This window comes from Vulpes lagopus, chromosome X (genome assembly GCF_018345385.1).
Source record: "Vulpes lagopus strain Blue_001 chromosome X, ASM1834538v1, whole genome shotgun sequence".
NCBI classification, from domain to species: domain Eukaryota; kingdom Metazoa; phylum Chordata; class Mammalia; order Carnivora; family Canidae; genus Vulpes; species Vulpes lagopus.
In genome coordinates, this window is record NC_054848.1 from 48,677,757 (window position 1) to 48,703,242 (window position 25,486).

The 25,486-nt window shown below is 36.8% G+C and overlaps 1 protein-coding gene across 12 annotated transcripts in view; it reads right to left on the reverse strand.

Moving 5' to 3' along the window:
• Positions 1–25,486, reverse strand: part of ARHGEF9 (Cdc42 guanine nucleotide exchange factor 9) — a 206,497-nt gene that overhangs the window by 50,900 nt on the left and 130,111 nt on the right. For all 12 annotated transcript variants that reach the window (XM_041741718.1, XM_041741725.1, XM_041741724.1 and 9 more), the window contains 2 exons: positions 24,079–24,258; positions 5,300–5,532 (listed from right to left, as the gene is read on the reverse strand). In XM_041741718.1, the coding sequence (XP_041597652.1) occupies positions 5,300–5,532; positions 24,079–24,258 (413 nt within the window). The remainder of the gene's footprint in view (positions 1–5,299; positions 5,533–24,078; positions 24,259–25,486) is intronic.

A 25,486-nucleotide genomic window follows, 5' to 3' on the forward strand; every position in this document is an offset into this window, starting at 1 on the left:
CCCTGATTTTCAGGTGTAACCCATACCACATGGAGTAAAAGATTATATTTCCTATCTTCCTTTACATCAAGGAATGCCTATGTGATTAGTACAGTGACATGTAAATAGAAATTTTGAGCAGAGATTTTCAGAAACCTCCTTTAAGGAAGGTAGCATACGCTTCTTTGGCCCTTACTCAATCCTGATGCCTGGAATGTAGATGTAATGGTTGAAGTTCTAGCAGCCATCTTGGACCATAAGAAAAAGGTCCCTACTCCTTAGGATAGGATAACAGAAAACTGGAAGGAGCCCAACTCTCTGATGACCATAGAACTACTATAGCAGATATAGACTGCCAAACTACAGACTTTTTTTCATGTGAAATGGAAATAGACCCTTATGTTTTTTTTATAGCATTATTTTTGTGTCCAATCTGATACAACCAGCCAGTAATCAAGAAGGTAACCTTCTACATGGCATGGTCCAGAGCCTTACCATGCCTTCTACCATTTATTTCTAGATAACTCTGCCCAAAGTCACTGTGAAATAATATCCACTCCTTATCTCCAGTATGATATAGAGATAGGATATAATACAGTGGTTAAGAACAGATTCTGGATCCACACTCTTTGGGCTCAAACCCTAGTTTTGTCACTGATTAGTGGCCTTGGGTTAGTCTCACTGATTCTCTCAATGACTCAGTTTCTTCATATGTGAAATGAGGAAAATTATAGGAGGTTTGTTGAGGGTATAATCATCCACATAAACTGTTTTACTCTTGGCCTATAGTAAATGTTAGTAGTATTATCAATACAAATCAAACATTTTTCTAGTATAGACACCACATAGTTTGCCTCTCAAAACATCTAGTCCCGGAAGTGCAAATTTTAGGCAGTTTCCTGGGACTTTGGATTCCCTACTTGTTGAAGGTTATACCATCTTGCCCAGTTTTTTCTGCTTATCTGATCTGATTTCCAATCAAATGGTTCCTGTGAAAGGCAGATTGAAAGTGAGATCCCAGTCATTTAGTGGAGCTACAATAGACCAAGAGGCCAAGAGAATGAATTATGATTCATTCTTAACTAACCTTTCCTTAGAAAAGTTGAACAGGCTTAGTGGTTAGTAAATTGGTCACTGTCCCAGCATGAATTAGAAAGAAGAAAGGATGAAAAAAAAAGATACATGGCAACTGTCTTTTTCTTTCCTAATACATTGAAGTATAGTTTTGTTGACCAATCATAGGGACAGGGAAGTTAGTTCTAACTGACAGGTCAGACACCATGTAGCACCTCCTCTTAGTTGGCCTCCTTGTGTTCTCTAAACATTGCCAGATCAGTCTTCAAATATAACAAAATTTTATCACCTCCAGTGATGCTCACTAACAATTTATTCTGTCTCAAGACAACTTTGTTTAAAAAAACCTCATTTATTTATTCTTAGCCTTAATAAATGTTAGCTATTACAAGTTTTTCTTCTGGATCCAATTTCTGACTTATGTTGAACTCATGGTTGACTAAGTCTCTTTAAAATTTGCTGTCTAGATGCAGTGAAAAGCCAAGACACCTGCACCCCAATGTTTATAGCAGCAATGTTCACAATAGCCAAACTGTGGAAGGAGCCTTGGTGTCCATCAAAAGATGAATGTATAAAGAAGATGTGGTATATATATACAATGGAATATTACTCAGCCATTAGAAACAACGAATACCCACCATTTGCTTCAACATGGATGGAACTGGAGGGTATTATGCTGAGTGAAGTAAGTCAATTGAAGAAGGACAATCATTATATGGCTTCACTCTTTTGGGGAATATAAAAAATAGTGAAAGGGAATAAAGGGGAAAGGAGAGAAAATGAGTGGGAAATATCAGTGAGGGTGACAGAGTAGGAGAACCCTAACTCTGGGAAATGAACAAGGGGTAGTGGAAAGGGAGGTGGGCGGGGGGATGGGGTGACTGGGTGATGGGCACTGAGGGGGGCACTTGACGGGATGAGCACTGGGTGTTATGCTTTATGTTGGCAAATCAAACTCCAATAAAAACATATACAAAAAAAAAGGGTGGGTGAGATAAGTGAATAGTTGTGGTCTCACCTAAACCCTGCTCAGAGCCCCCAGGCCTTCAGATGGGGTCTGAGCCCAGCCCCTTGATAAGATCTACTGAGCCAAGACTGTCTTGTTCCAGATATGTCAGCTACCCTCCTTCTCAGATAGAGTCTTCCTTCCTGTCAGCTTAAGAAAGATTGGAAGGTAGGGTGGGGACACATCACCCTTCTGTAAGCAAAGGCAGTATTATTATCCATTTATTATTCTCCATTCATCTAATCTTCTCCCTTAGAGGCCACTCTGACTGCTTGCATTTCAGACTTACTTGTCCGAACATCTATCTGACTAAGCCTTCAGAATGGCAGCAGCCTCTAAATGACTTCAAATCCAAGCTACTCTGACATGCATCGCAGGAGCTGTCATCTTAATATAGTTCCCTGAGGCCTGTCAAAAGAGGTGCCCCATGGCCTGGGGGACAGGTATTCATGTATCCTGCTAATGACTGAACCACTCTCTCACGTCTCTGGAGCCCAGGTGGTAGAAAGAGAGGGGACCAGGGACCCAGAGCACAAGAAGACCTTGAGGCAGCAGTTCCAATCACAGCATGAAGGACCACAGGGATGGCAAATCACAGGTAGATATCCTATCTTACTGGCTCCAACTAAACCCAATAAAGTCCTGTGTTTGCTTTAGCTTAAAGAAAATCACAAAGTGATAGGATTAGCACTAGGTGTTATAAACAACTGATGAATTATTGAAAACTATATCTGAAAGTAATAATGTACTATATGTTGGTAAATTGAATTTAAATTTTAAAAAAAGAAACACATAGTTTTGGGCTATGCTTTGAAAATGGTCTTTCTGGGGCTCTTAAAAGCAATTGTATAATATATAATTTACCTATTAATATAATCAGCCCACAAGTATGATTTTTAGAGCCTCCTGCTAGGTTCCATGAATAGATACTTAGGAGTAGGGGAGAGATGAGCTGTAATATAAAAAAAATTTGAGAACCATTCTCTGGATATCCTGATTTAAAAACCATTGGTCAGAAGGTTGCTACTCTGAGATTTAGGTATAATCGTGATCACTTCTGGTCACTTAGCACCATGAAGTATAACCGTGGAGGTCATTTAGGCTCATGACATCATAGGCTGGCAGAACTGGAAGAGGCCTTACAGACTGGTTAGTACAATGGTTCATAAACCTTCTTGGGCATGAAAATTCCTTGGATGGCTTTTTACAAAGCTAGGTTCACAGGCCACTGTCCACACTTTGCATCCCTGTTTTGTCACACAGACTTGCTTTCTGCGTCTCAGTCTTTCTAGCCATAAAATGAGGAAGTCTGACTCAAAGACTTTCCTTTAAGGGCTTTCCATTTTAAGTGCCATAAATATTTTCCATCTTTGTTTTTAAAATATTCTATTTTAAGTGGGAGTTCTTCATTGTCCTATTAGCTCTCACAAGAAACTGTATCCTTAGAAAATTTGGGGCTCAGTTCTAGCAATGGTCTGTATTAAGTCTTCTTAAAAAAAAAAGATTTTATTTAGGGATCCCTGGGTGGCACCTGCCTTCAGTCCAGGATGTGATCCTGAAGTCCCGGGATTGAGTCCCACATCAGGTTTCCTGCATGGAGACTGCTTCTCCCTCTACCTATGTCTCTGCCTCTCTCTCTCTCTATGTGTGTCTCTCATGAACAAATAAAAATAAAATCTTTTTAAAAAAGATTTTATTTACTTATTTGGCAGAGAGAGAGTGTTCACAAGCAAGGGGAGTGGCAGGCAGAGGGAGAGGGAGAGGGAGAAGCAGGCTCAGGGAGCCTGATGTAGGGCTCGATCCCAGGGTTCTGGGATCATGACTTGAGCTGAAGGCAGACGCTTCACCACTGAATCACCACTCAGGTGCTCCTGTATTAAGTCTTCTAAAATAACATTTAGTGGCCTCCAAATTTCATGTCCAATGAGTATGCCCACCATTGCCCAGACTCAGAGAGGAGGGAACAGAATCCCCTTTTGTGGGGCCTTCACTACCTGCCTCCCTCATAGCCAACACAGCATGGCAGGCAGAGCTACCACTGGTGGTATTACACAAAAGGAGAATCAAGTGCTACCACATTTGGATTCAAATCAGAAATTTGCCCAAGGCTCTGGAACTACTAAAGCACATAACCATGATTTGCTAAAGAAACAGCATCAACTTAAAAATGAACTCAGGGATTGGCCTTGAGATTAGCATAAACAAAACAAACTGGCTAATACAATTGGCCTTACACAACTAGGTCTGGAAGTCAGCTCTGAGGAAACCAGACAATGGAGCCAAGTGAAAGTAGGAAGTGGGCCTAATGAGAATTAGGCAGAAAGCTTAAAGGAAACTGGACAAAGGTCTTCTTTCTTCTTGGAAGGTTCAGTCAGGAAGAGAGCTGAACTAGTAAGTCTAAGATCAGGGATTTAATACTAATTAAAGAAGGCTATAAAAATGATGAGGGAAATAGAGGCAGAACTCTCTGTGTCTCTCATGAATAAATAAATAAAAATCTTTTAAAAAATAAAAAGGATGAGGGTTCTAGCTCATAAAGTAAAGCATGTCAAAGAGTGGGAGGTGGTTCACTTATTGTTGGAGATGATTCTCAGTATATGCCTTACTGGTAGGCTCATTTCCTGGTAGATCATTTCCATTCAGAGAAAGATAACCTTCTTGACCATTTTTGGGTTGGTTTTCGTAAAAATACTGAACAATTTAAAAAAATTCCAGGAGAAGTTTCAAGTCTGTTTATTCCCTAGTCATGCTTTGAGTATAAAGGGAAGGTACATTTGGGATGATGCAGAGGAGGGTGGAGAAGACTGAAGAATAACAGGGCTATAGCCTTGCAGAAAAAGTCTAAGGTAAATACAGGTTATGTAGGCTGTTATTAGGATATTGAATCTATCAAACAGTGCAGAATAGACAGCTGAAAAATTACTCCATCTGGATTGTTTCACTTAGCTAAACTCAGAACTAAGGACCCAGTTAAGCTCCCTGAAGGCAGGGTCTAAGTTGTGCAGTAATGATATTGCATAGTGACTTTTTGTGCATAGTGATTCCCAGCTTTATAAGAAACTCTCACAAGCATTCCTTTGCTTTATACACACAATAACCCTGTGAGGTAATAAAAAATATATCACCATCCCATTGTGCAGATAAGTTAACAGAGGCTCAGAAAAGGCTAAAGGACATATATCTTTAATAAAGACCAATATGTAGATGAGGTTCTAACTCCTGTTTCCCTCTATCTTTTACCTATGGTCCTGGGCAGTATACTTGAGGAGTTCAGCCAGTTGTAAGGGATATTTGCAGATCTTCTGTACTGGAGTCAAAAGGAAACCATCGATAGCAATGTCAATCATTTGCTGCAAGAGGCGACAGGCCTCAAAGAAGTGCTGGTAGCGGCTGTCCTTCATAAGTTTGGAGAGTTCCATGCAGGCATCCAGGTGGTTGTTACAATACTCAGAGTATATCCAGAATCCATCTTGCTATGAGCACAGGAAAAATGGAGAGAAAAAAAAAAAAGTCTACTGAGAATTCCAAAAGAAGTTTTGGAGAAATGAAAAAAACAGATCTTCTCCTAATATGGGTAACAATATCAATTTTCCTAAATCGATTCATAGTTTAATAATAAAATAGAGGAATTATTTGGGAAGTAGACAAACTTTAAACATTTGTATAGAAAAAATACGTAGGAATTGTAATGAAATTCCATAAAAGAAGAGTCATGACGGAACACTGCTCTTGACAAAAGTGAAGACACTACAGTAATAAAATTTTGGCATTGGATTTTATTTTTATTTTTTAAAGTTTTTATTTTAATTCCAGTTGGTTAATATATAGCATTATATTAGTTTCAGGTGTACAGTATAGCGATTCAACAATTCCAGTTGATGACCCAGTGCTCATCACAAGTGTACTTCCTAATCCCCATACCTATTTCAACCAATCCACCCACCCATCTCTCTCCTTCGGTAACCATCAATTTGTTCTCTATAGGTAAGAGTCTGTTTTTTAGTTTATCTCTCTCCTTTATTTTTTTTCTATTGCTCATTTGTTTTGTTTCTTAAATTTCATATATGAGTGAAATATTGTATTTTGCTTAGCATTGTATCCTCCATCTCTATCCATGTTTTGTAAGTGACAAAATTTCATTATTTTTACAGATAAATAATATTCCAGTGTGTGTCTGTGTATCTGTGTGTATTATACACCACATATTCTCTATTCATTCATCTATTTTTTTAAGATTTATTTATTCCTGAGAGACACACACACAGAGAGAGGCAGAGACATAGGCAGAGGGAGAAGCAGGCTCCATACAGGGAGCCTGATGTGGAAACTCGATCCTGGGACTCCAGGATTATACCCCGAGCTGAAGGCAGGCGCTTAACCACTGAGCCACCCAGGCGTCCCATATCCATTCAACTACTGATGGACATTTGGGATGCTTCCATATCTTGGCTGTTGTAAATAATGCTACTATAAATGTAGGGGGTGCATGTATCCTTTTGAATTAATGTTTTTAGAATTTCTGGGCAAATACCCGGTAGTGTGATTACTGGATCATAGGGTAGTTCAATTTTAAATTTTTGAGGAACCTCCATACTGCTTCCACAGTAGCTGCACCAGTTCACATTCCCACCAAAAGTGCAAGAGGGTTACTTTTTCTCAGCATCCTAGCCAGCACCTGTTGTTTCTTGTGTTATTTTAGCCATTCTGATAGAAGTGAGATGGTATCTCGTTGTAGTTATGATTTACATTTCCCTGAGGATAAGTGATGTTGAGCATCCTCTCATTTGTCTGTTGGCCATCTGTATGTCTTCTCTGCAGAAATATCTGTTCATGTTTTCTGCCCATTTTTAAATTGAATTATTTGGTTTTTGAGGTGATGAGTTGTATCAGTTTTTTATATAATTTGGACATTAACCCTTTATCAGATATGTCATTTGCAAATATCTTCTTCCATCCAGTAGGTTGCCTTTTATTTTGTTGACTGTTTCCTTAGCCGTGCAGAAGCTTTTTATTTTGATATAGTCCCAATAGTTTATTTTTGCTTTGTTTCCCTTGCCTCAGGAGACATACTTAGAAAAATGTTACTATGGCTGATGTTGGGGACATTACTGCCTGTGTTATCCTCTAGGAGTTTGATGGATTCCTGTTACACATTTAGGTCCTTTTTTTTAAAATAATAAATTTATTTTTTATTGGTGTTCAATTTGCCAACATACAGAATAACACCCAGTGCTCATCCCGTCAAGTGCCCCCCTCAGTGCCCGCCACCCAGTCACCCCCACCCCCCGCCCTTAATCCATTTTTAATTTGTTTTTTGTGTGTATGGTGTAGAAAGTGGTCTAGTTTCATTGTTTTGCATGTAGTTGACCAGTTTTCCCAAAACCATTTGTTTAAGAGACTTTTTCCCATTAGGTATTCTTTCCTGCTTTGTCAAAGGTTAACTGAACATATCATTATGGGCTTATTTCTGGGTTTTCTAGTCTGTTCCATTGATCAATGTGTCTATGTTTGTGATAGTGCCACACTATTTTGATTACTATCATGTTGTAGTATAATGTGTAGTCTGGAATTGTGGTAACTCCAGCTTTGCTTTGTTTGTTCAAAATTGCTTTAGCTATTTGAGGTCTTTTGTGGTTCCATATATATTTCAGGCTTTTTTTCTAGTTGAAAGAAAAATGCTATTGGATTTTCATATGGATTTCATTAAATATGTAGATTGCTTTGGGTAGTAGAGACATTTTAACAATAGTCATTCTTCCAACCCATGAGCATGGAATGTTTTTGCATTTCCTTGTGTCATCTTCAATTTCTTTCATTGGTGTTTTATAGTTTTGAAAGTACAGGTCTTTCACCTCTTTGGTTAGGTTTACTCCTAGCTATCTAATTTTGGTACAATTACAAATAGGATTTTTTAAAATTTCTCTTTCTGCCTCTTCATTATTAGTATATAAAAATAATAACAGATTTCTGCACATTGATTTTACATTTTGCAACTTCACTGAATTCATTTATAAGTTCTAGCAGGTATTTGGTGGAGTCTTTCAGGTTTTCTATATAGAGTATCATGTTATCTAAAAATAGGGAAAGTTTAACTTCTTCCTTATCTATTTGGAAGCCTTTTATTTCTTTTTGTTGTTTAACTGCTGTAGCTAGGGAATCAGTAATATGTTGAATAAAAGTGGTGAAAGAGCACATCCTTATTTTGTTACTGACCTTAGGAAGAAAGCTCTCAGTTTCTTCCCAGTGAGTATGATGTTGGCTGTGGGTTTTTCAAATGTGGCTTCTATTATGCTGAAATATATTTCCTCTAAACTTACTTTGTTGAAGGCTTTTATCATGACTAGATGTTGTACTTTGTCAAACGCTTTTTCTGCATCTATTGAAATGATCATATGTCTTATTGATCCTTTGTATTACTGATGTGATATATGATGTTGACTGATTTTTGAATATGAACCACCCTTGCTTTCTGGGAATAAATCCGACTTGATTGTGGTAAATGATTTCTAAAACATTGTTGGATTTGCTTTGCTGATATTTTGTTGAGTATTTTTGCATGTATGTTCATCCAGAATATATTTTTAAAATATTTTATTTATTTATTCATGAGAGACACATAGAGAGAGAGGCAGAGACACAGGCAAAGAGAAAAGCAGGCTTCACGTGGGGAGCCCAAGACAGGACCCCATCCCAGGACTCCAGGATCACACCCTGGGCCGAGGGCAGATGCTCAACCACTGAGTCATCCAGGCATCCCATGTTCATCAGGAATATTGATTGACCTCATTTCTCTCTTTCTCCCTTCTCTCTCTCTGTCTCATCTGGCTAAAGGTTTATCAATTTTGTTGATATTTTCAAAGAACTAGCTCCTGGTTTCACTGATCTGTTCTACTGATTTTTTTTTAGTTTCTATACCATCTATTTCTGCTTTCATCTTTATTATTTCCTTACTTCTGCTGGTTTTGGATTTTGTTTGTTCTTTCTTGTCTAGTTATAAAGGAAATGTTCAATTTTTAATGTTTGTGGATCTTGCTCCTGGGCTCCCAGGGAAGCTATACTTTTATCAGGGTCAGAATGACTTCACCAAACTTCAAAGTGTGGGCTCTATATCTGTGCTGAGCACAGACTGTACATTTACTTTGTAGCAAATAACAAAAAAGAAACATTTCAAACTAAAGATAAGAGTAAAAATTTTCTAAGTTCCATTTCCATAGGTCTGAAACCTGCAACCTTGCATATACTAAAAGCATAAGATAACATTTGTAACCTTCTGAAATGTCCTTCATCATGATGATTTGTGACTTAATTTAACAAAAAGCTATATATAACCCTGTATTAAATACTCCTTTTCTGGAGTACTTTCTTCCATATTAAGACTGTGTATTCTGGGCTGCTGTCCTTACTTGAGCTTGAATAACTTTCTATCTTTTTCTTAAAGAAATTCTAAGTTTTTTTTTCTTCCAAGCTTTTATTTAAATTCCAGTTAGTTAACATACTGTGTAATATTAGCTTCATGAATAGGACTCAGGAATTCATCACTTAAATACAACACCCAGTGCTCATCACAAGTGCCCTCCTTAATACCCATCACCCACTTAACACATTCCATCACCCACTTCTCCTCCAGCAACCCTCAGTTTGTCCTCTATAGTTAAAAGAGTCAACTTTATATTTTGCCTCTCTCTTTTCCCCCCTCTGTTCATCTGTTTTGTTCCTTAAATTCCACATATAGGTGAAATCATATGGTATTTGTCTTTGTCTGACTAATTATTTCACATAGAATAATACTCTCTAGCTCCATCCATGTCATTGCAAATGGCAAGATTTCATTCTTTCTTATGGCTGAGTTATCTATCTATCTATCTATCTATCTATCTATCTATCTATCATCTCACTTATTTATCCAGCATCAGTCAATGGATATTTAGGCTCTTTCCATAATTTGGCTAGTGGTGATAATGCTGCTATAAACATCAGGAACATGTATCTATCTTAATTAATATTAATGTAAACTTTGGGAAAATACCTAGTAGTACAACTGCTGGATCCTGGGGTAGTTCTATTTTTAACATTTTGAGGAATTTCCATACTGTTTTCCAGAGTGGCTACACCAGTTTGCATTCCCACCAACAGTGTAAATTTCCCTGTTTCCACACCCTTGATAACATCTGTTGTATCTTATGTTGTTTACTTTTAGCTATTCTGGCAGGTGTAAGGTGATATCTCGTAGTTTTGATTTATACCTCCCTGATGATGGGAGACGATGAACATCTCTTATCTGCTAGCCATCTGTATGTATTCTTTGGAAAAATGTCTTTTCATGTCATCTGCCAATTTTTAACTGGATTAATTTTTTTAGGTATTGAGTTTGATAAGTTCTTTCTAGTTCTTTATAGATTTTTATAAGTTCTTTATAGATAAGATCTTTCATATCAGATCTGTTATTTACAAATATCTTCTCCTATTCCAAAGGTTGCCTTTTAGTTTTGTTGATTGTTTCATTCACTGTTCAGAAGATTTTTATCTTGATAAGGTTTCAAGAGTTAATTTTTGCCTTGGTACCCTTGCCTCCAGAGATGAGTATAGTAACAAGTTGCTTTGGCCAATGACAGAGGTTGCTGCCTGATGGTTTCCTTTCTCACATTTAGGCCTTTCATCCATTTTGAATTAACTTCAGTGTATGGTGTGAGAAAGTAGTCCAGTTTCATTCTACTGCATGTTGCTGTCCAGGTTTTCCCAACACCATTTGCTGAAGAGAGAGTCTTTTTTTCCATTGGATATTCTTTCCTGCCCTGTTGAAGTTTAGTTGACCATACACTTGTGGGTCCATTTCTGTGTTTTTATTCAGTTCAATTGATCTGTGTCTTTTTTTGTGCCATCTCTATTCCCTCACTTTCTCTTTTTTGTGCCATCTCTATTCCCTCACTTTCAATGTGCAGGTGTCCTTAGGTCTGAAATGAGTCTTTTTACCTTTTTTTCAAATTTTAATTCAATTTGCCAACATACAGTATTACACCCAGTGCTGATCCCATCAACCATCCTCTTTAGTGCCCCTCACCCAGTCCACCAATCCCCCCACCTTCCTCTCCTTCTGAAACCCTTTGTTTCCTAGAGGTAGGAGTCTCTCATGGTTTGTCTTCCTCTCTAATTTTTCACCACTCAGTTTCCATCCTTTCCATTACAGTCCCTTTCACTATTTTGTATATTCCACATATGAGTGAAACCATATAATAATTGTCGTTCTGTGATTGATTTATTTCATTACAATAATAACTGCCAGTTCCACCCATGCTGAAGCAAATGGCAGGTATTCATCCTTCTGATGGGTAATATACCACTGTGTGTGTGTGTGTGTGTGTGTGTGTGTGTGTGTGTGTATCTGAGATACATACATCTTCTTTATCCATTCTTCTGGAGAAGGATACGTGGTTACTTCCACAGTTTGCCTATTGTGAACATTACTGCTATAAACATTGGGGTGCAGGTATCCTGTCATTTCACTACATCTGTATCTTTGGGGTAAATATCCAGAAGTGTGCTTGCTGGGTCATAGCGTAATTCTACTTTTAACTTCTTCAGGAACCTCCATGCTGTTTTCCATAGTGGCTGTGCCAGTTTGGAATCCCATCAACAATGCAAGAGGGTACCCATTTCTCCACATCCTCTCCAACATTTGTTGTTTCCTGTCTTGTTAATTTTAGCCATTCTCCTTGGGTGTGAGGTGGTATTTCATTGTGGTTTTGATTTGCATTTCCCTGATGGTAAGTGACATGGAGCATTTTTTTTTTTTATGTGTCTGATGGCCACGTATATGTCTTCTTCGGAGAAATGTCTGTTCATGTGTTCTGCAAAATCACGAGTGGATTGTTTGTTTCTTGGGTGTTGAGTGTGATAAGTTCTTTATAGATATTGGATATTAGCCCTTTATCCAATGTCATTTTCAAATATTTTCAAATATTTCAAATATCTCCCGTTCTATAGGCTGGTTTTTAGTTTTGTTGTTTCCTTTGCTGTGCAGAAGCTTTTTATCATGAGCGAAATCACAATAGTTCATTTTTGTTTTTGTTTGCCTTGCCTTCATAGATGTATCTTGCAAGAAGTTGCTGTGGCCAAGTTAAAAGGATTGTTGCCTGTGTTCTCCTCTAGCATTTTCATGGATTCTTTAGATCTTTCACCCATTTTGAGTTTATCTTTGTGTATGGTGTAAGAGTATGGTCCAGTTTAATTCTTCTGCATGTGGCTGTCCAAATTTCCCAACATCATTTATTGAAGAGACTATTTTTTTCCAGTGGATATTCTTTCCTGCTTTGCTAAAGATGAGTTGACCATAGAGTTGAGGGTCCAATTCTGGGTTCTGTATTCTGTTCCATTGATCTATGTGTCTGTTTATGTGCCGGTACCATACTCTCTTGATGATCACAGCTTTGTAATACAGCTTAAAGTCAGGCATTGTGATGCCCCCCAGCTTTGATTTTATTTTTCAACACTCCTCTGGCTATTCAGGGTCTTTACTGGTTCCATATGATCTTAAGATTATTTGTTCCAACTCAGAAGAAAGTCCACAGTATTTTGATAAGTATTGCACTGAATGTGTAAATTGATCTTGGTGGCATAGATATTTTCACAATACTTATTCTTTCAATCCATGGACATTCAATGTTTTTCTATCTCTTTATATCCTCCTCGATTTCTTTGATAAGTTTGGTACTTTTTGAACTATAGATACTTTACTTCTTTGGTTAGGTTTATTCATAGGTATCTTATGGTTTTGGGTGCAATTTTGAATGCAATTGATTCTCTAATTTCTCTTTATTCAGGCTTATTGTTTGTGTACAGAAATTCCATTGATTTCTGCGCATTGATTTTGTATTTTGCCACGTTGCTGAATTGCTGTAAGCGTTCTAGCAATATTGGGGTGGAGTCTTTTGGGTTTTCTTGTACAGTATCATGTCATCTGCAAGGAGGGAGAATTTGACTTCTTCCTTTCCAATCTGAATGCCTTTTATTTTGTTGTTTGATTGCTGAGGCTAGAACTTCTAGTGCTATGTTGAATAACAGTTGTGAAAGTGGACATCTCTGTCGTGTTCCTGATCTTAGGGGAAAGGCTCTCAGTTTTTTCCTATTGAGAATAATATTTGTTGTGGGATTTTCCTAAATGGCTTTTATGATGTTGAGAAATGTTCCCTCTATCCATACACTCTTAAGAGTTTTAATCAAGAATGGATGCCGTATTTTTTCAAATGCTTTCTCTGCATCTATTGAGAAGATCATATGGTTCTTGTCATTTTTTTTAATTGATGTGATCTATCACGTTGATTATTTTACAAATGTTGAATCACCCTTGCATCCCAGGGATAAATCCTACTTGGTTGTAATGAATAATCCTCTTAATGTACTATTGGATCAAATCGGCTAGTATCTTGGAGAGAATATTTGCTTCCATGTTCATTAGGGATATTGGTCTGTAATTATCCTTTTTAGTGGGGTCTTTGATTTTGGGATCAAGGTAATGCTGGACTCATAGAATGAGTTTGGAAGTATACCCTCCATTTCTGTCCTTTGAAACAGCGTTAGTAGAATAGGTATTATTTCTTCTTTAAATGGTTGTGAGATTTCCTCTGTGAAGCCATCTGGCCCTGGACTTTTGTGTCTTGTGAGGTTTTTGATGACTGCTTCAAATTCTTCAGTGGTTATTGGCCTGTTCAGGTTTTCCATTTCTTCCTGTTTTTGGTTTGGTAATTTGTAGGTTTCCAGAAATGCATCCATTTCTTCCAAATTGCCTAATTTGTTGGCATATAGTTGTTCATAATACATTTTAAAAAATTGTATTTCCTTGTTATTGGTTGTGATCTCTCCTCTTTTGTTTGTGATTTTATTAATTTGAGTCTTTTTTATCTTTTTTAAAGAGTCTGGCTAGAGGTTTATCTATTACATTAATTCTTTCAAAGAACCACCTCCTGGTTTCTTTGATCTTTCTACATTTCTTCTGGTCTGTATTTCATTGAGTTCTAGTCTAATCTTTATTACTTTTCTTCTGCTTAGTTTAGGCTATATTTGCTGTTCTTTCTCCAGTTGCTTTAGGTGCAAGGTTAACTTGTGTATGAGATTTTTCCAATTTTTGAGGGAGGCTTGTATTATGATGTATTTCCTTCATAGGACCACTTTTGCTGTATCCCAAAGATTTTTAACAGTCATATTATCATTTTCATTAGTTTTAATGAATATTTTAAATTATTCTTTAATTTCCTAGTTGACCCACTCATCCTAAAGTAAGATGCTCATTAACCTCCACGTGTTTGAGCTCCTTCCAAATTTCTTCTTGTCATTGAATTCTAGTTTCAAGGCATTGTGGTTTGAAAATATGCAGGGGATAATCCAAATCTTTAGCTATTGAGACCTGATTTGTGACCCAGTATGTGGCCTATTCTGGGGAAAGTTCCATGTGCACTTGAGAAGAATATGTATTCAGCTGCATTAGGAAGGAATGTCCTGTATGTATCTGTGAAATCTATCTGGCCCAATATCATTCGAGACCTTGTTTTTTTGGTGATGTTCTGCTTAGAAGATCTATCCTTTGCTGAGAGTGCCGTGTTGAAGTCTCCTACTATTAATGTATTGTTATCTATGTATCACTTAACTTGCGTTATCAATTGATTGATATACTTGGCTGCTCCCACATTAAAGGCATAAATATTCATAATTGTTAGGTCTTCTTTTTGGATAGATCCTTTAAGTATAATATAGTATTCCTCTTCATCTCTTATTACAGACTTTGGTATAAACTCTGATTTATATGATATGAAGATTGCTACCCAGCTTTCTTTAGAGGACCATTTTAATGGTAAATCGTTCTCCATTCCTTCATTTTCAGGCTGAAGGTGTCCTTAGGTCTAAAATAAGTCATTAATAGACAGTATATATATGGGTCTTGCTTTTTTATCCAGTCTGATACCCTGTGTCTTTTGATTGGATCATTTAGCTCATTCACGTTCAGAGTAACTATTGAAAGATATGATCTTAGTGTCATAGATTACCCATATAGTCCTTGTTTCTGCAGATTGTTTCTTTGGGCTCCCTCATTCGCTTTCAGGGTCCTCCTTACTAGTTCTTGCAGGGTCGATTTGGTGGTCTCATATTCATTCACTTTTTGTCTATCCTAGAAGCTCCTTATCTCTCCTTCTATTCTGAATGGCAGCCTTGCTGTATAAACTATTCCTTGCTGCATTTTTTTCTCATTTAGTACCCTAAATATATCATGCCAGTTCTTTCTGGGTTGTCAGGTCTCTGTGGATAGGCCTGCTTAACAGGCCTCTCTCCCCATTAAAGTTAAGAATCTCTTGTCTCAAGCTGCTTTTAGGATTGTTTCTTTATCTTTGAAATTTGTAAGCTTCACTATTATATTTTGGGGGTATTGATAATTTTTTCTTTATTTGGGAGGGGTCCTCTATATCTCTTCAATCTGAATGCCTGTTTCTTTCCCCAGATTAGGGATGTTCTCAGTGCAAATTGTTCAAATATACTTTGTGGTCCTCTGTTTCTACATCTTCTAGAATCACAATAAGATGAATATCATTCTTTCTCAAGCTATCTATTTCCCAAAGCCTCTCCTTGTGTATTCTTGTTTTTCACTTTATTCCTCAGGTTCCTTCCTTTCCATCAATTTGTCTTCTATGTCACTCAGTCTCTCTTCCACCTCATTAACCCTAGCAGCTAGAGCATCCAGTTTAGCTTGCATATCAGCTAAATATTTTTAATTTCAGACTGACTGAATCTCAATTTTGCAGTAAAATAATCTCTAGAGTCCATTACACTTTTTTTTTCCAGAGCCACCAGTGATTTTATAATTGTATTTCCGACATCTTACTTAAATCCATATCTAGTAACTCTGTGGTAGAGAGTATTACTTGTGGTTCTTTCTTTTGTGGTGAATTCTTCCTTCTAGTCTTTTTGTCCTGTGCAGAATGGCTATATGAGTGAGCAGAGTCAAAAACATCAGCCACAGCCTAAGTAAAATACACCTTGATCTTTCCAAAGAGGTCAGAGATCAGGAAATAAAAGAAAAATAAAAACAGGGCAAAAAATTTCAAAAAGACCACTAAAGTGAAAAACATGTTTTAAAAATAGTAAAAAAAAATTGTTTTTAAATGTGGAGAGAGAATATCGTCTCATAGAGTGGACCTAGAGGGTGATCCTCCTTGTTCTGTGTATATTTTTTTCTGTATGTTAGAAGGTGCTAAATTACAAATTTAAATAACCAGCAAAACTTATATAGAGACCCAACATCAACCACAAAAACAGAAAGAAGATAAACGAGGGGGGGTAAAATGGGAAGGAAGAGAGAATATAATCTCACAGAATGGACCAACATGGTGATCCACTTGTTTTTGAGTGCACTTTGGTCTGTATGCTAGAAGGTACTAACTTCCACAATTATAGAACAAAAGAAGAAGAAACAAAAAAAAATTCCACAACTTACATACCTAACAAAATTAAATTGAATGTGTTGAAAGGAATCTAAAAATGAAGACCATATCTAAGACATGTATTTGTAGAAATATGAAAGTCAAAAAGGAAAAAAAAAAACAACCTAAAAACAAATAGTTGGTAAAATATTGTAGTTAAGTCAGGAAAAGATAAAAAATATTGGAAACTTTTAATCTGAAAGATAAATGAATCATAAGGAAAAGATTGTGAGTTCTATATACTATTTTCCCTCAGTCCTGGAGATTTCCAATGCTACTTTGTCAGTAAACTTGGTCTTCCCTTGTTCTCCCATTTGTTCTTCTGGGGGAGGTGCCTGCTGTGCTGATTCTCAGGTGTCTGTGCCTGGGTAGAGATGCCTCACTCCTTACTGGGTGGCCAGGCTGTGTGAAGCTGTTAGTCCTGTGAGACCTTTGTTCCCTAGAGGCCACACATCTCAGGTGAAAGGCTAAAAGAAAAAAATTGCAGCTGCCAGCCCTCGAGCCAAGACCTCCCCATGTGTACCCAATCACAGTCTCTCAGTGCACACTGACCTATATGCCTCTGGGGATAGGCACAAGGGGCACTGATTTGTACAAATTGTTGGGCGCCTAGCAGCAGGAGACCTTTCACCATCTTGAATCCTCCCTGGTTCCACCTGTCTCAGAGGCAAGGGAAGATAGCCAGCTTTGTCTGTTCAGTGCCCTAGAACCAAGATCCCTGCACCTCTAGACTTGTGCTCTGGGTATCTGCCTCTCCTGAAAGGAACAAAGGATAGCCTGCTTCTGTCTGTTGCCAGGCTCTGGAGTAAATAGAGTTTAGGTGCTAGCCTATGTAATTGGTGCACCTCTCCCAGATACCCCAGGAGAGTTGCGGTATTCCAGCCCTTTACTGCGAATGGACTGTGGTTTGTGGTGAACTTTCTCCCTGGTGCCCCTATTCTTACTGTGTGTCTGGGAATACTGAGACTTCACTGCCTCTCCTGCGGTTCTGTTCTATTTCCTCACTGAGGACTTTTCAGTTAGGGAAGACTGTTTTAAGGGCAGATTTGTAAGGTTCCTGATTGCAGCACAGCTTTCCTGCCATGGCTTTCCTTGACTCCCTCCCCCACCATTCATCTTCCTCTTTCCACTCTCCTACCTTGCCAGAAGTGATCACTTTTCTCTATGTAGCATTCTGGCTGTTCTCTCTTTACATCTTAGGTTGAATTCATAGGTGTTCAAGATGTTTTGAAAGTTATCTAGGTAAGTTTGGGGGACCAGATGAATTGAGGACCCCTACTCTTCTGCCATCTTGCCTTCCTCCTGAAATGAGTCTTTTGTAGGCAACATATAGCTGGGTCTTTTTTTCTTTATCTATTCTATCACCCTATCTTTTGACTGGGACATTTAGTCCTTTATATTCCAAGTAAATATTTATAGATATGTATTTATTGACATTTTGTTATCTGTTTAACTTTGTAATTTTTCTCTTATTATTTCTTCTTCTCTCTTCCATGGTTTTTTGGCTTTCTTTAGTAATATACTTGGATCCTTACTCTATTATTTGCATTTCTTTTATGGTTTTTTGATTTGTGATTACCATTTGGTTTATATAAACATCTTCTGCATATAGCAGTCTATATTAAGCTGATGGTCACTTAATTTTGAACTCACTCTTTCCTTCTCTCTCCTTCACATTGCAGATATTTGGTATTATATTTTATATCCTTCTATTTTGTGCTTCTCTTGATTGATTTTACTTAATTTTTTTTGCCTTTGAGTTTCCTGTTTTTCATACCCTTACTTATTGATTCTTGGTTTCAACTTACAGAATGTTCCTTAACATTTTTTGTAGGACTGATTTAGTGGTCATGAATTCTTTTAACTTTTGTTTATCTGGGAAACTCTATCTTCTATTCTGAATGACAGCCTTGCTGGATAAAGTATTCTTGGCTGCAGATATTTTTCTTTCAGTACTTTGAATATTTAGACCACTTTCTTCTGGTCTACAAAGTTTCTGCTGAAAAATCCTCTGACTGGCTTATGGGTTTTTCTTTGTATCCAGCCTTCTTCTTTTCCTTGAAACATTTAAAATTCTTTCTTTATTACTATTTTTTTTTGCCAAATTTATTACTATGTGTCTTGGTGTTGACCTCCTTGAGTTGAATTTGTCAGGGCCATCTCTGTGCCTCCTGGATCTCTCTTTCCCACCCCAGATTCAAGAATTTTCCAGTTATTATTTCTTCAAATACATTTTCTGCCCCACCCCTTCTCTCTCTTCTTCTGGGATCCCTATAATGCAAATGTTATTACACTTGATGGAGTCACTGAGTTCTCTAAAGCCTATTCTAATTATGCAGTGTTTGTTTGTCTCTCACCTTCTCAGGACAAGCAACGTAATTTTAAAAAGAGCAAAATAGTATATTAAAAGTATGAAACACTATGATTATATGGGATTTATCCCAATCCAATTCACTACATTAACATATTAGAAATGGGTAGGAAATATCAGAAAGGGAGACAGAACATAAACACTCCTAACTATTGGAAATGAACTAGGGGTGGTGGAAGGGGAGGAGGGCGGGGGGTGGGGGTGAATGGGTGACGGGCACTGAGGGGGGCACTTGACGGGATGAGCACTGGGTGTTATTCTGTATGTTGGCAAATTGAACACCAATAAAAAATAAATTTATTATTAAAAACATATTAAAATGAAAAGTCATATAATCATTTCAGTAGATACACAAGCATTTGAAAAAAAATCATATATGATAAAAAACCACCAGTAAATTATGATTAGAAAGAAATGTTCCCAATAGGATAAAGGCCAACTATGAAAATCCTAAAGCTAATAGCATTCTCAAGGCTGAAATATGGAATGCTTGCCCCTAAGATCAAGTACAGAACAAAAGATGCTTGCTTTTTACCATTTGACCAGTGCAATAAGACACAAAAAGGAAAGAGAAGGCATATAGATTGTATATGAAGAAATAAAAACTAACGTAGCATTGTGTGTCAACGATTCTTAAAAATTAAAAAAAAAAAACAAGCAAAGTGGAGAAATAAACTGTTCAGAAATAGCATATGATTATAAGTATATAGAATCCTAAGGAATCTACAAAAAATATTATAACCAATTATTAAATTCAGTAATGTGTCAGGATTCAACGTCAATACACAAGAATCAATTGTATTTAGCTATCACAGCAACAAACTATAGGAAATTGAAATAAAAATACATTTATAGTAGCAGCAAAAACACCCACCTAGAAATAATTTTTAAAAAATAACGGCAAGATTTATACAATGAAGACTAGAAATAATGCTAGAAGAAATTGTAGAAAACTTAGATATTTGGTCATAGAGCTGAAAGTCTATAAATTTTCCCAAAATTGGTCTACAGATTTAATTCTATCCTAATCAAAATGGCAGCAGTGTTTTTTTTTTTTTTTGCTTGTTTGTTTTTTGGTAGAACTTAACAAGCTGATTTCCCCCACCCCAGTTTTACTGAGAAAAAAAATGGACATACATCACTGTAATAGTTTAAGGTATACACCATGATGGTTTGATTTATATATGTTGTGAAATGACTCTGTAATAGGATAACATCCATCACCTCCTATAGTTACAATAAAGATAAGAGAACAAGGTGCCTAGGTGGCTCAGTTGGTTAAGTGTCTGACTCTTGACCTCAGCTCAGATCTCGATCTCAGGGTCATGTGTTCAAGTCCCACATCAGGCTCCACAATGTGGAGCCTACTTAAAAAAAAAAAGAAGAGAAAATATTACAACCTTTGATGGGATGAATTTATATAGAAATACAAATCACCTATAATAGCCAAAATTATTTTGAAGAAGAATGAATTTGGAGCACTTAAACTACCTGCTTTCAAGACTTGCTATGAAGCTACATTAATCAAGGCAACATGAGAAAAAATTTTTTTTTTACCTATGTATGGTGATAGATGCTAGCTGGCCTTATTGTGATCATATTTTTCGTAATCATTTTGCAATATATGCAAATATCAAATCATTATGTTGTACACCTGAAACTAATGTTATATGTCAATTATATCTTAATAAAAAATAGCAACAAGAAATAACAGTATGGTATTTGAATATCAATACCCACATATGTCACTGGAACACAATAATGTCCCTAAAAATAAACACCCACATATATGATTGACTTTTTTTTTTTAATTTTTTTTTTTTTATGATTGACTTTTGATCAACGTGTTCAAGTAATTCAATGTAGGAGCTAAGTTTTTTCATAAGTGGTGCTGGAACAACTAGATATATGTATGAAAACAAATTAACTGTGACTCTTATTTTGTACCATATATAAAAATTACCTGAAAATAAAATCATAGACCTATATAGTAAACAAAACTACACAATTTCTATAAGAAAACAGGATAAAATCTGGTGACCTTGGGTTAGACAAAATTTTCTTAAATAAGACCCAAAACACATGAACCATTAAAGAAAAAAATGATAAATTGAATTTTAACAAAATTAAAAGTTTATGCTATTTAAAGACAGTGTTAAGAAAATTAAAGGCTAAGCCATAAACTGGGAGAAAAATCTTTGCAAATCACATATCTGACCAATAACTTAGGAATGACAAATTAAAAATTTCTCAAAACTGAACAATAAGAAAATAAACAACCTACTTAGAAGTGGAAAAAAGACATGAACAGACATTTCACCAAAGATTTTATACAGATGGCAATTAAGTACATGAAAAAATGCTCAACATTATTGGCCATTAGGGAAATACAAATTAAAATTACAAGGAAATACCACTACATACCTATTAGAATGGCAAAAAACAAAAACGAAAACAAAGAAACAAACTACCATGAAACTATTACCATGTAGTAATACCCCAGATGGAGACAACCTAGTAAACAACCCAGATATCTTGGAATGCACTAGTGAATGGGTGATATATTCATAAAATGGAATATTACTAAGTAATAAAAAAGAACCAACTACTGATACATAGAACACCATGGATGATATCAAAGGCATTCTGTTAAGTAAAAGAAGCTAAATACAAAGACTATTACTATATTATTCCATTTATATGACACTGCAGAAAAAGTAAAATTATGGTAAAATTATGATGGCCCTCAGTATTTAGCAAGGGCCAGGAGTGAGAGCAGGGATTGGCTAAAGAGGGAGAATAAGAAAACCTATTGAAATGATAGAAATATTATGTATCTTGATTATATGGTAGTTATACAACTATATACATTTGTTAAAATTCATCAAATTGTAAACTAAAAATAGGTCAATCTTACTGTATGTAAATTACACCTAAACAAAGCTGAGAAAAATGACATTGTAGAACTGAATAAGAAAAGGGTAAACCATCAAATTTTTTAAAAAGGCAAAATAACATGTAAAAAAATGATAATGTACCATGATTAGGTAGGCTTTATTCCAGCAATATAATGCTCATTTAACATAAAAAAATTAATACAAGTTTGCAACTTTAATAGATTAGGGGGTAAAAAAGCATGTGATCATTTCAACAGATCAATGGTACTTTTTGTCCCCCAGGGGACATTCGATATTGTCTGGAGACATTTTTGGTTGTCACAATTCAGTGGTGTTGGGGTACTACAGGCCTTCAGTGGGTAGAGTACATGAATGCTGTTAAACACACTATTATGCACAAGGCAGAGAACCACTATTCTATATTCTACTTTCCCAATAATTATTGTGTTTATGATATCGATACATATTGCTATAAGTTACATACATCTAGTCTATTGTTTGTTACTATAACTACATATATCTAGTCTGTTGCTTCTTGCAACAAAATACCCCATAGTAAGCATCCTCTATATGTTTCTTATTCATCCCCTGGTGGTAAATACCTAAATTGCTTCTAATTGCACTCCACCACAAACAAGATTACTATGCAATTAACAGCCTTGCAAATGTTCCCTCATGAACCTCTGTATGGAAACACTATGTCATACATAGGTTTAGCTTTGATAAATATCGCCCAGGTGCTTTCTGAAATGGCTGAACCGTTTTAAACACTGTGCAGAAAAAGCTAATTTATTAGGCCTAAGACTACTATTCTTAGAAAGACCTGCTTGGAAGGTTGGTTGTTAGCTGGTATCCTTGAACTTGGATCTCAGGAGGGTTCTTACCATTCCCTGACAAGACTGGTTCACTGTGTCTACACAGTTTGTATACACAATGTGGTTTATGCTGAACACCTGCTTCCCTTCTGGGAGTCTGGAACTTTGGTATATTCTAGGCAGAGCATGCCTACATGACCGGTCCCCCATAAAAAACTTGGTTACTAATTCCCTAATGAGTTTCTCTGATAGAAAACATTTCACATGTGTTGTTACAACTCATTGCAAGGGGAATTGAATGTATCCTATGTGACTTCACTGGGAGAGGTGTCTTGGAAGCTTATCCCTAGTTTCCTTCAGACTTTTCACCATGTGTCTTTTCCTTTTGCTGATTTTGCTTTGTACCCTTTAGCTATAATAAATCATAAGCATGAGTATGACTATATGCTGATTCCTGTGAGTCCTTCTAGGTAATCACCTAATATAAGAGTGGTCTTAGGACAGTCCCCCAACAAATATCCCTTATGGGGAATTTGCAAAAAGATTTACTTCTGGGCAGCCCGGTGGCTCGGTGGTTTAGCGACGCCTTCAGCCCAGGGTATGATCCTGGAGACCCAGGATTGAGTCCCACATCGGGCTCCCTGCATGGAGCCTGTTTCTCCCTCTGCCTGTGTCTGTGCCTCTCTCACTGTGTGTGTCTTTCATGAATAAATAAATAAAACCTTTTAAAAAAAGATTTACTCCTAAGTTGCACCTTTTCTGTGTCATTTGAATTTCGTACCATGAGCACATATTACCTTTACATACTTTATACAAAGGAGGAGAAGAGTTGTCAGAACAACTAACTCATCTGGGAATAAGACCCAAAAGATAGAGAACCACAGAAGTGTACAATGAAACCTTCTTGTATCCCAGATAAGGAAGCACAAAGAAGGTAAGGGATTTACCCAAAATTACCTAAACAATCATTACAGACACAGGACTCAAATCCTTGCTTGGCTGTTTCCTAGTGTTCCTTCCTCTAGGTCACAAGGTCCCTTTTCCTACATTTGTCACTTCCTCTACCTTATTGCTCTCTTCTAAATGCCTTGAAGGGGCCTACTTTCATGCTGACTACATTTCTTAGATTCTTAGATTTTCCATGCAGTGAATATGTTCAGAGCCTTTTGCAAAACAATGGTTCCTAGAGAAACTGAACCCAACAGGTACAGAAAAAAGAAAATGAAGAAAACCCTACTGGTAGCTTTCTTGAAGGAGAGAAAAAAGGGAAGACAATGGTAAAGAAAGAGTCCTAGGCCAAATCACAGTACCCTTCCTAATTTCTCATACCTTGGCAAGGAGGTTTCATCAGGGTTATAGGAATCTATTCCTCCACCACAGGACAAAAAACTGGGCGGGACCAGACAGTTCAAACACTCCTTCCATTTTTTCCCTATCTCCTCTCAAAACCCTTCCCAAGGGGGAAGATGCTTACGTGCTCCAGGAAGCAGGGTCCTATCTCACTGAGGTGGGGATCATCATTGTTGTACTGTTTTTCCAGGTCTCTTACGAAGCCCATCTGAAACCTATAGATGTCTTCAATGTTTCCAAAGATCACCTTCAGTTGCTCATCACTGAACATGTCCCTTCTCTTCCGGCATTGCTTCAGGTAGCCCTGCACACAAAGGTAAAGTCCAGGATGAGGATGTTCCTGACTCCATGAGGGCTTTATCATTTATTAAGCCCTAAGAAAGTTCATTAATATTTTATGAAATAGGAAATAATCATTTCCATTTTTCATATAAGAAAATTAAGGTTGAGAGAAGTAAGTCACTCTACCAGTGAGTAATTAGGAAAGCTGGATCATAAGCAAAGTTCTTGAGATGCAGAATCCAGAGTATAAAGCTTTCCCCAGCATTCTCTGTGAAAAAGAACGCAAAAGTCATAGGGCCCTTTCTCAGAAGCTGATTAAGCACAAGCATTTTTACTCCTTTTAGTCAATATTTATTTAGCTGGATCCATTCACAATCTCAAAAGTTCCCATTTCTTATAGGACCAATCCAAAATGTATTAATAACATTGACAACAATTTGGAAACAAGCCAAGTCAGGAAAAATTCCCAAAAGGGAATATGAATTAATGAAGCCTAAAAATTCCTTAAAGACAATGTCTTAACCATATAAGATAGCTGACTGCAAAAAGACCATTTGGATAAGCTTGGCCAACAAGTCCACAAATGCCCAGGCATGGTGTTTTTAACATAGTAAGTGCTCAGGACACATTCATGAATAAACAGATGAATTAATACAGCTAGTCACTGATGAAAGAGTATAATCAACGAAAGATATTCTTGATCTGATATGAGACTACTAAGATTATATAACCAGACTCAGGGCACACTGTAAGTCAGGGAAAGAAGAAAGGAAAGGAAGGGAAGGAAGGAAAGAAAAAAAGGGAAGGGAGGGAAAGAAAGGAAGGAAAGAAGAAAGAAAGAGAAAAGAGGAGAAAGAGAGAGACAGAAAGAGAAAAAGAGAAAGAGAGAAAGAGAGAGAGACAGAAAGACCAGCCACCATCATTCCATTCTGAACCAACTGATATAAATTTTTAATGGCCACCGTATTCATTAGAAATCATTAGCACATGACAATATTCTTGGTAAGACTAAATTATGGTTGTTTGCTTTAATCTAAAAGTGAAATATAATTTTTGTAACACCTTAAGTGTTGAGGCCTTAATAAGGAACATTGTAGTGATGGGTTAACAACTGTCTATTCCTCCACTTGGTCTCCTCTTAATATAGCTTCCAATGGAACCATTACTCTAGGCATCCCCATCCCTTGCTTCAAAGCCATTTATCAACACCAAGCAAAATCTCACTTCTCACCCTCCAATTCAGCCATCAA